General features: G+C 37.2%; 1 protein-coding gene and 1 pseudogene across 4 annotated transcripts in view; one reads left to right on the top strand and one right to left on the bottom strand.

Annotated features, from left to right (window-relative positions):
* LOC103588952 overlaps positions 1-1,129 on the top strand; it is a 2,011-nt pseudogene extending 882 nt beyond the window's left edge.
* GTF2I (general transcription factor IIi) overlaps positions 1-11,687 on the bottom strand; it is a 78,672-nt gene that overhangs the window by 28,751 nt on the left and 38,234 nt on the right. For all 4 annotated transcript variants that reach the window (XM_008570785.1, XM_008570787.1, XM_008570786.1 and 1 more), the window contains 5 exons: positions 11,559-11,669; positions 10,284-10,349; positions 8,218-8,401; positions 3,940-3,998; positions 3,076-3,147 (listed from right to left, as the gene is read on the bottom strand). In XM_008570785.1, coding sequence (XP_008569007.1) covers positions 3,076-3,147; positions 3,940-3,998; positions 8,218-8,401; positions 10,284-10,349; positions 11,559-11,669 — 492 coding nt within the window. The remainder of the gene's footprint in view (positions 1-3,075; positions 3,148-3,939; positions 3,999-8,217; positions 8,402-10,283; positions 10,350-11,558; positions 11,670-11,687) is intronic.

Genomic DNA, 11,687 nt, shown 5'->3' with positions numbered 1-11,687 from the left:
TGAAAGAAGATAAAGAAAAATATGATTTGAGAGACTACTTTGAAAAGTATGGCAAGATTGAAACCATAGAAGTTATGGAAGACAGGCAGAGTGGAAAAAAGAGAGGATTTGCTTTTGTAATTTTTGATGATCATGATACAGTTGATAAAATTGTTGTTCAGAAATACCACACTATTAATGGGCATAATTGTGAAGTGAAAAAAGCTCTTTCTAAACAAGAGATGCAGTCTGCTGGATCACAAAGAGGTCGTGGAGGTGGAGCTGGCAACTTTATGGGTCATGGAGGAAATTTTGGAGGTGGTGGAGGTAATTTTGGCCGTGGTGGAAACTTTGGTGGAAGAGGAGGCTATGGTGGTGGAGGTGGTGGCAGCCGAGGTAGTTATGGAGGAGGTGATGGTGGATATAATGGATTTGGAGGTGAGGGTGGCAACTATGGAGGTGGTCCTGGTTATAGGAGTAGAGGGGGCTATGGTGGTGGTGGACCAGGATATGGAAACCAAGGTGGTGGATATGGTGGCGGTGGTGGAGGATATGACGGTTACAATGAAGGAGGAAATTTTGGCGGTGGTAACTATGGTGGTGGTGGGAACTATAATGATTTTGGAAATTATAGTGGACAACAGCAATCAAATTATGGACCCATGAAAGGGGGTAGTTTTGGTGGAAGAAGCTCGGGCAGTCCCTATGGTGGTGGTTATGGATCTGGTGGTGGAAGTGGTGGATATGGTAGCAGAAGGCTCTAAAAACAGCAGAAAAGGGCTACAGTTCTTAGCAGGAGAGAGAGTGAGGAGTTGTCAGGAAAGCTGCAGGTTACTTTGAGACAGTCGTCCCAAATGCATTAGAGGAACTGTAAAAATCTGCCACAGAAGGAACGATGATCCATAGTCAGAAAAGTTACTGCAGCTTAAACAGGAAACCCTTCTTGTTCAGGACTGTCATAGCCACAGTTTGCAAAAAGTGCAGCTATTGATTAATGCAATGTAGTGTCAATTAGATGTACATTCCTGAGGTCTTTTATCTGTTGTAGCTTTTTCTTTTTCTTTTTCTTTTCATTACATCAGGTATATTGCCCTGTAAATTGTGGTAGTGGTACCAGGAATAAAAAATTAAGGAATTTTTAACTTTTCAATATTTGTGTAGTTCAGTTTTTCTACATTTTAGTACAGAAACTTTAACAAAATGCAGTTTTGAAGGTGTTTCCTTGTGAGTTAACAAGTAAAGAAGATCATTGTTAATTACTATTTTGTATGAATTTTGCTAAAGTTAACTGTAAAGAAACACCTGCTGACTTGCAGTTTAAGGGGAATCTATTCTCCCCATTTCCAAACCATGATATGAATGGGTGCTGACATGTGGAGAGAATAGATATTTGTATGTTTGCAATGTGTGTTTTAGATAAATAGGATTGGGTATTTAAATTAGCATATTTGTGAATTTAATAGCGTTAAGATTACCTTCAAATGAAAAATTTCAAAATTCAAAAAATAAATAAATAAATAAATTGTGATGTGAGTAAAAAGGAGAGGCACAAACAGATCCAAGGTAGGAACATTCCATAAGCAACACTTGCAGCCAACAGTCCCAAGGCAGGTACGGCCTTAAAAAAATAAATGTGCGGGCCGGCCCTGTGGCGCACTCGGGAGAGTGTGGCGCTGGGAGCGCGGCCCGCCGCAGGTTCGGATCCTATATGGGGATGGCTGGTGCGCTCACTGGCTGAGTGCGGTGCGGGCGACACCAAGCCAAGGGTTGCGATCCCCTGACCGGTCACACACACACAAAAAGACAAATAAATAAATAAATGTGCAAGTAGATGGTCACTGTGGCTGCTACAGAGTGAGCCAATGGGAAAGGGGAACAAGAGGATATTAGAAGAAAGGCAGGGTTGACCAGCTCATCTGTGTCCCTGCAGGCCACATCACAGACCATGGAGTTTGTTACAAGTACAATGGGAAGCCATTACAGATTATGAAATAGGAAAGTGGCACGCTCCCTTTATACTTCTAATTAGATTGATCTGGCTATTCTGTGGTTTTGACTAAAATGACAGCAGTAAAGAAGAAAAGGGTAGGATTAGGGTATGTTCCAAATACAGAATCAGCAGGCCTCATTACAGTGTATGCGAAAGGAGGAAAATAAAGAAATCAAGGGTAACTCCTAGGTGTTTGGCTCGGGTAACTGGGTAGAGTGTAAAGCATGAGGTAAGACTTGGGGAGGAACATGATAGAGAGGGGAAATCAAGAACTCTATTTAGGACATGTGAAGTCTGAAGAGGTGTCAAACAGACAGGTGAATATAAAGGTCTGGCGTTAAGGGGAGTATGCAGGGCTAAGAACTTTAAGGTGTAGGATAGAGTGGGACTACCTGCAGAGAAAGCACAGTAAGAAAAAAGAAAGAGGGCTCAGAACTAAGCTCTGGACTAGTGCTCCCAAATTTCAGGAGTGAGCTAGGTGAGGTGGCACAAGAGACTGAAAATGAGACAGGAATGAGACAAGAAACCAACAGTCAACAAGTTTTAAAATTCCCATTCAAATAGTTAAAAAAGAAGAAGTAGAAGAAGAAAGACAATTTTAACTATGTAGAATTCGGCCGAGAAGTAGGATAAAACAAGAAAGGGAGTGACTTTGGGCAACAAAAGATGTCATAACAATAAACCAAACTGAGAATTTCAAGAGTTTATGAAGTGTTTAAGAAGCAAGATAAGAGAGACAGTGTGGGTCATGTTGCACTTTCAGATGACCTGCTACTGAAGTGCTCTCCATTATTCCAGAGTGGCACACTAACATGGTTAAAAGGCCTGAAAAGGAAAACAGTGAAATGCTCTAAACTATATAATTTATATTGTATATATATAAAAACAAACTGCTCAGTAAAGGGTACATCGGGGTTTCATTGCCCTATTCTCTCCCCCTTTTGTTTAGGATGAAAACTTTTTGTAATAAATACATATTAAAAGACAATAAGAAGAAACTGGAGGTGAGTCATATTCCTTGTATTTATTTACCTAAAACAAAACAAAATTTCAAAAATACAATTCAGTAATATACGTTTAGTAAAGGGGAAAAAAACTAGACTTACCAAACTTTTTGCAGAAAAGCTGATCTACCATTTTTCTTAATTTAGTGATTCTGGCATACCACTCTTCCTTTACTGTAAGAGTAACAAACATACAAATCTTATCAATTTGGTGGCTTTAACAACTTAGGTTATTAAATATTATAACTATTAAAAAAAGCAGTATTACTTTTCCTCTCTCTGTAAGTAAAATTACTTCTAAGATTTCAGAATGTGCTTATTATTAAAACAATGCTGACACTAAACAAAAAGAATAAGAACCAAAGTCAAAAGAAAATAGCAGAACTTTATTTACTCAAAAAACTAGTAGGCAATTTTTGCTATGATAAATTTAGTGGTATGAGAGTGCTGGCAAATCCATTATACACATATTCTGTTATGTCCCCAGCGCACTCCACTCCAGAACAAAGGCAAGCAAGAAAATAAATTGTGTTTGTGTTTCCTTCCAAACATGTCTGACAAGCAAGTGATGATACCCATCGCTACATTTTCTGAGAAGTAATCTTTTTATGTCCTGGGTGTAATATACATCTGATGAATGGTTTTTCAATTGATTAATGTAGACTAGGATAATGAACTGTTCAACACACTGTGCCAGTTAACTAATTTTGCATCTCAAAAGTAGAACAGACATGGTTCTTTTAGTTCTATCTAAACAGAAATTCAGTAATTACATTTATTTATAATGGGTTATTAATAAGAAAATGAGTTTATTCTTCTATGGAATATTAGAATTCCAGCAATGTGAATTTTTCTGTAACAAGATACAACAAAGACATTGCTTCATGTGGAAGGTATCATAAAGAAGAAATAAATATCTCTTCAAGTAGTAAATCATTGTACATAATGTTCTGATGTGATTCCTACCTCCTGAAGCTGGTTTATCAAGCTGTAAATCTTCACGTGTTGAATTCAGAAGTTCATGTCTAAAAGATGAGAGTAGTTGTAAAATATTCCCTAGGCAATACTTATCAAATTAATAACCACTAGTACATATTTAATTATCCAGTCACCAAGGCCAGTTTTAAAAAGAAAAGACAATCTGGTGCTTGAGCACAATTAAATCTTAATTTGAGGTTTCTACAGAGTAATAATGCAAAGTAACTGCAAATTACCTCACAGGTACTTCATGGAGAACATGTCCTCACAGTAAAGTACCTTTGCAACGCAAAAGTATTGTGAGCACAGCACAAAAACTTTAAATGGGATCCTTTAATTTCACATTACATTCAAGACTACTTTCCTCCACACATCTATAAACTGGCATAAAAGTTCAATAAATTAATAAATATATAAATTAACATTCATTTGCAGGACAAGATAAATGTTTTGCTTATATTTCATAATAATCAAACAGCCCATAAAACATAACTCATAAAAATGGAATTTTCACAAACTTACACATCCCATATTATCACTGTACTGTACACTGTTGTAATGACCTAAACTAAGGGGGTCATGAGTGGTACACATAATATCTGAACAATATTAGTGGGCTGTGAAATAAAACATTTACTAAACTCTGTAGAAACATCCTTCTTAATGAACAGTTACTAGTCTTATATCAAGACTCACTACATAAACCTTTAGGAAAAGGCTAAAAAGTCCAATCTCTTTAAATGTGCAAGATGGATTTCCATATTGAAAAATCCTGAAGCAGGATGTGCATAGCATAAAGTACTTGTGATAAGCTTAGTTAGGTAAATACTTAAACATCCAAAAATACACTAAAGTTATATATGCTTTTAGAATTATCAAACATCAACAAAACCTGTAAAACAATTTGTATTTTTCTTTAAGTATTGTATCTTTTAAAAATTTCAAAACTTTTTACAAATTAAAAAACAAGCAATTTAATAAAGTGACAGTACAAAAAAATTCTTAAAATGATACACTTTGGGCCAGCCCGTGGCTCACTCGGGAGAGTGCGGTGCTGATAACACCAAGGCCCCGGGGGTTCGGATCCCATATAGGGATGGCCGGTTCGCTCACTGGGAGAGCGTGGTGCTGACAACACCAAGTCAAGGGTTAAGATCCCCTTACCGGTCATCTTTAAAAAAAAATGATACACTTTATTATATCAGAGTACTGGGGATTGAGGAATGCTTGCTTCTGCTTTTTGGCTAGTGTCAAGCTTTTTCAGAAGAAGCCCATTTTGTTTATGATTCAATTTCCTGAGAAACCACTAAATCTTTAAACTACAATGTGTCTAAACAGAAAAAAATACCCTTTAGCAACAACTTGACCTGTGGAAGACAACTACTGCAAATGAAATGACTACTATTCTACTATATTACTCAGAGTTCACTGTTTATACCTCAAGGATATGTCAGAAAACTTAAAAGATCTGTTACCATATGCACTTGACTTAATAAACACGCACTATAGAAAGACTTAAAAACGAAAGTTACATATTTCAGAAGCAAGTCGATCTCCACTCCCTGGGGGTGATTTCTGCTTCATCTAAACACACTGTGCTGGGGATTTTGGCTTCATCTAAACCCTTTCCCTTGCTTGTACCTGCTTTGGGAATAAGCACTTGACATTAATTCTTTTTTTTTTTTTTTTCTGCTCATGAAGCATTTTATTATTGCCCCATGTTTAAGAATTTTCACTGATAGAAAATCAACCCTTTCAGGGGTTGATCAGCACATAGCTCTGCTCAGCTTCTGAAACTTGATTTTTGCAGACATATTAATGTATTTCTCTGCAGTATGGACAATAATGCCATCTATGATTGACAGATCAGTTATAACTTCTAAAAGAACTTCCAAAAGAAGCTTTTCAGGATTGTTTTTAATTAAATGCTTCCTCTAAAGAGATGCAGTGGTTATTGTGCAAGGTACTTCACCATGGTGGGTGCTCATCATGCTAGAAAAGGCAGAAAAGACTCCTTGGGTACTGTTTAAGCGACAATTTCAGCAAGCAAAGCGACCAGGTTGGATGTAAGGGGAGAAAACCTTTCTTTTGCCGTGATGTCATTTAGGCTTTTCACTTTCATGGAACACTTACCACAGGGATTCAGATTAGAAGCCGCCACTATGGGATCCTTCAGGAGCTGCGTGCTACACCCAACAACTCCTATCCAACTTGTCCCAGTTTATTCTCTTGAGATGCAGCAGAATAAAGAGCAGTGGCATAGCGACTTTCAATGTCTTTATCTAACAGGTGGCCTCAGAAGCTTGGCAAATGGCCTGGCCACAGATGTACTAAAGCATCACACCTACCAGGAGAGCCCGGACAAGGCCCTCATTTCCCAGGTGGCTGTAGGTCAAACCCCGCTTCACATAATTCTAACTAGAAAATTCTAACTAGTGGCCATACTCCAAAGTTTTCTTGCTCTGAGAGAAATACAGTAGCTGCTGTCTCTACTTCCTAGACGTGAGGCCAGGAACTACTGCACCCAGCTCATTGCTAGACTAAGGAAACTATCAGCACGTGGACAGAAGAGTGGGGAGAAGAACAGAAGCAGGCCCCAGTAGCAGTTTCCTCATCCTATCTCTGACCTCCTTGCCACACGAGATGACTGTCTTACTGTATTAGGTCAATTTGAGTAAGAGTTTTTGTTACTTACTACTGGAGACATTCCAGCTGCTACCTACCTCTTCCATGTATTTGCTTTCATTCATGATTGGCAAGTTTGACTGGCTATAGAATTTGAGATTCAAATCATTTTTGTTCAGAACTTGGAAAGAATTGCTCAATACTGTTGCAGCATCCATTATTGCTCAGAATTTATCATCAGTGTGATTTCCAGTCTTTATGGATGAACTGGAATCTAATGATTCATTCTCTCTGAGACCTAATGATTTTTTCTTTATCCTTAGGGTATTAAAACTATATGAAGTTTGATTAGGTGTACATCTTTTCTTTCCTCTCATTTATTCTGCTTGGTAATTTCAAAAGAGAAGACATGTATTTTTCCAGGCTTGGAAAACAACTGTTACTCATCTTTAATACAGTCCTTCTTTTTTCTTTTTAAGGAAATCCTCATTAGTCAGATGTCACCAGTTGAGGACTCAATATCCTTCCTCATGTCCCATATGTTCAATCTTCTTTACAATCTACCAGATTGACAATCTTCTAGCCCTTTCATTTAAAAATTTGGTTTAGCAATCATATTTTCTAATTTTCTAGACAACTATTTTCCAATTGTTTTCTTTTCCAAATACATTTAGTATTGTTTTATGGCTATAATAGTTTTGCTTACATCTACATTTGCTGAAATCTGTTGATGAATGCTCTCCTAGTTTTCTACACCGTTTATTGTTGTAATTTAATACAATCTAAGGAAAAATATGAAAATGTGTGATGTGGCTGCCATTACGAATTGTCCAACTCTGACTGCTGTACCTACTTTATTAAAAAAAACCTCCAAGGGCCGGCCTGTGGCTCACTCGGGAGAGTGCGGTGCTGATAACACCAAGGCCCCGGGTTCGGATCCCATATAGGGATGGCCAGTTCGCTCACTGGCTGAGCGTGGTGCTGACAACACCAAGTCAAGGGTTAAGATCCCCTTACCGGTCATCTTTAAAAAAAAAAAAAAAAACCTCCAAAACTGCTACTACACTTTTAAAGTCAACACTGAGGAATTTACAGCATTTTGCTTAGGTTTTTTTTTTTTTTTTTCGTGACCGGCAACGGATCGCAACCCTCGGTGTTGCTCCCGCACCTCGCTCAGCCAGTGAGCGGCCGGTCTGTATGTGGGATCCAAACCCTTGGCGGGAGCGCCACCACACTTCCCAAGCTGCGCACTGTAGCAGTGCGCCACTGGGCCGGCCCATAGTTTTTCTTTCCATTCTTACTTCCACTGATTTACTTTAAATTTTAAACCATATATTCCCATATGTGCTGTAAAAACTTCAGACTTAAAATCCTGATACTGTACTACTTTCTTTAACAAACTCAGCAGGAAATTATGTGAGAAAATGACAGTTGTATGCCAATCAAGTATGGGCAGATATTCATACTCCAAAAGCCAACTCTAGCACAAATGACACAATCTTGTACACAAAGAAAAAAACAAAAAAAACCCCATGCATATCATAACTCAAACTTAATTTAAATATAGCCCTAGTGGTTAAGGAATATTTGTCAACAATAAAAAAGATCCAGTAATTAGACTAAAGAGTCCAAGGGTCTTACTTCTTAATCACAAAACGAATCCTTTCCTTGGCAAGTAATATCCTCTCAAGGCGAGGAATTCCATAAGTAGATGGTCTTCTAAAAGGAATTCCTTCAGGAAGTCCTTCTACATAAAGGTCTTCAACATGAGACTGGAAAAGTGGGTATGGGATCGTCACCGGGCCTTTGGCTTTTATAGCTTGAGCTATAAAAAGAGAAAAATAAAGATAAAAAGAGAAAGGGATCATCATTTAGGCACAGTTTTAGAAAAGTGCAGTAATTAAATATGTAATGCTCTCTAACTTTCATAATTTCATCTTTACTTCTGTTACTGCAACTGAATGAAAAGAAAAATAATAAAAAAAGAACTTTTTAAAAAGAATGCCAAAGATGGCAGTATCCTGTTTACTTAAGTCTGCAGTGAAATAATCCATTAATTTAAGGCAATTAGATATAAGCCAGACTCTCCACTGAAATCTGAACCACATTATGAAGCCAGAAAAACATTCTAGTTAATATCAGCTAATATATACAGTATAAAATGGAAGAGGAACAGTATTTTTAAAGTATAAACATTCGTATAACCATTATCGGACCAATAAAGCATTGATATTTATAAAACTGATATAACAGTAAATTCTTTTTAGTCAAAATAGTACTACATTAAGAGTATAATAAAAATAGGGCCGGCCCATGGCTCACTCGGGAGAGTGTGGTGCTGATAACACCAAGGCCACGGGTTCGGATCCATATAGGGATGGCTGGTTAGCTCACTCGGGAGAGTTTGGTGCTGACAACACCAAGTCAAGGGTTAAGATCCCCTTACTGGTCATCTTTAAAAAAAAAAAGAATATAATAAAAATATAAACAGCAAATATTTATTATGTATTAATGTGCCAGGCATTATGAGAAGCACTTTCCTATCTCATCACATCTTCAGGATAGAACTTTAGTAATCACGACCACAAAAGAGGATAGCAAGGCTGAGAAGGAAAGAGACACTGCCAGGCATTCTGTCCACAGAGCCTGTGATGTTATCACTATGTTACAGAGCTTCCATGTAGAGTGGTGGTCTTCTTTCCCCACCCCCTTTTTTTTTGCCTGCTGGCCGGTGCTGGGATCTGGCACCATGCCCTCACCAAGTGAGCTAACTGGCCTGTCCTAAAATGTGTTTTTTTGCTTTGAAATGAACCAATAAAAAACACAGGCCAAAAAGAACGAAACTATTTACATGTTAGAGAAACACTAAGAGACTCTTAAGGAAATAACTAAAAAATATGGAAATGTTATCAAATTCATTATTAAATTTACTCTAAATCTAGATTTTCCATTGAGGGGTAGGTTATTACCCATGAAAAAAACAACAAATGTTCATTTCAAGTTTATGAAAGTAAATAATGCCAAAATGGCTTATCATGTTAAAAACTTCACTGGAAAAATTCAGTTAAAATTCTGTGTATTATACAATTTTATAGCTTGCCAGTTGACTGCAAAGTAGTCATCCAAATAAACAACAGTAAAACAGATGATGTTTTTCAATGACTGTTGCTATTTTAGGTGAGCATCTGAAATATATGTACCATAAGTTGACAATAACAAATTGCTTATTTTATCTCTATATAAAGGTAGCTAGACAACAGAATAGGAAAATAAAAAGGCAAAGAAGAATCTGACATCTAACAAACTCAGTTATGCATTAAGACAAGAGCAGAGACAAAAAGGGCATCTTGACGAACAGTGGATTTAATATAGCAGATTAAGAGAAACTATTACCTAAGAAAATAATTTTTGATTAAATTTCCAAGATCCAAGACTACAATAAATACGTAAATAAACCCCCAAATATGCATGCTAAAAGTCTTTAAAAAATGCTAATTGATAATTAAAGAAATAAAACTTTTCCTTAGCTTTATAGTAATCTAGAAACAAATATTTCAAAGGACACCATAAACGACCTTATAAGGGAAAGATGTATAAGTCAGACACAAGTCAGTGGCAAAACCACATCGGTTCATGCAACTCTCCAATGATGAACAATAATTCACTGTTTAAACGGTTATGAAAAGAATCTTTCAGTTTAGACATACCATATTTTCTTTCAAACAACTCTTCCACTTGTTTACGTAGATCAGTAATTCGAGCATTCCATTTCTCTAAAAATTGAGAGAAAATTAATTATCAATAATAAATTGCCATTTGGGGGCACGGGTGTGTTCTTAAGATGATCTAATGATTCATTTTCTATCTAACACACCCTAACAGTCTATCTCAGTCTACAGAACTTTACTGCTTTCCTAAGAACCTTTCCTCCTTTTTTTGTGGTTCTTAGAATTAGTTCAATGGGAGAATACAAGATTAAAAGTTTAGTACTTCTTTTTAGCGTTTTAATTTCTAAATAGGAGAAGGGCATTCAAATTAAACACTACAAAATGGAGGCAAGAAAGTGGGAGGACTCCAGGGGTCATGACAAAAACTGCCTAAAACATATCTTAGCTGTGTAGAAATAAGACTTGATGGAAACACCGTTGCAACCAAAAACAGAATGCTCAAGAATATAAGCATATATAAGCTTACTGTATGTATAAATTCAATTTATATCCAGTAATTATAACTTTGACAAGGTAAAATATTAAAATATTATTTTCAAAATGTATACAAGCTGAATATTCTATTTAATCAAAATATAAATCACAAACATATTTTGCCACTAATATTTTATTTAGTCCCTTTGATAGGATACATCATCCCCTGGGAGTTAGATTAGCAGCTGGCAGTCACAGAGAGAAAATCAAGGTGTAAAGTATTTCTTTTTTTTTTTTTTTGTCTTTTGTCTTTTTCCGTGTCCAGCAACGGAACGCAACCCTCAGTGTTGCCCCCGTACCGGACCGGGGACCGGCTACGGGAACGCAACCCTCGGTGTTGCTCCCGCGCCTCGCTCAGCCAGTGAGCGGGAACCGGTCTGTATGTGGGATCCGAACCCTCGGGCGGGAGCGCCGCCGCGCTTCTCAAGCGGCGCACTATCCAGTGCGCCACCGGGCCGGCCCCGTAAAGTATTTCTTAAATAAAAAAGGTTTTAAAGCTAAGACAAATACTTGAATACTAAGTTAATTAACACTATTAACTCATCAACAATAACTGCAATAAACATCAGAAGATACACTGTCTTATGCTTGGTAAGCCCAAACTATGTTTAAACAATGTCTGTAACATTACTTCAAAAAGCACTTGGCTTTCCACAGATTAGATTATACTGCAGTAATAAATTTTAAGGCATTTCCCCCTGTAAGGAATGTTATAATTTTTATCAGCAAGAGTTTAGAAGAAAATAAAGGAAAAGTCCACGTACTTAATTGAGAACTTACCAAAGTTGAACTCCCTCACTTTTCGTTTTCCAGCATTGGCAGGTTCCGTAACTGGTGGCTGCGGTGGCTCACTGCTCTTTGGTCTCTTGGTAGGTGGAGAATAATCATCATCTTAAAAAAAACAAACAA

Source organism: Galeopterus variegatus, unplaced genomic scaffold (genome assembly GCF_000696425.1).
Source record: "Galeopterus variegatus unplaced genomic scaffold, G_variegatus-3.0.2 Scaffold631, whole genome shotgun sequence".
In the NCBI taxonomy this organism is placed as follows: domain Eukaryota; kingdom Metazoa; phylum Chordata; class Mammalia; order Dermoptera; family Cynocephalidae; genus Galeopterus; species Galeopterus variegatus.
Note: the sequence above shows the minus strand (reverse complement) of the source record. Positions and strands in the feature narration are given on the sequence as shown.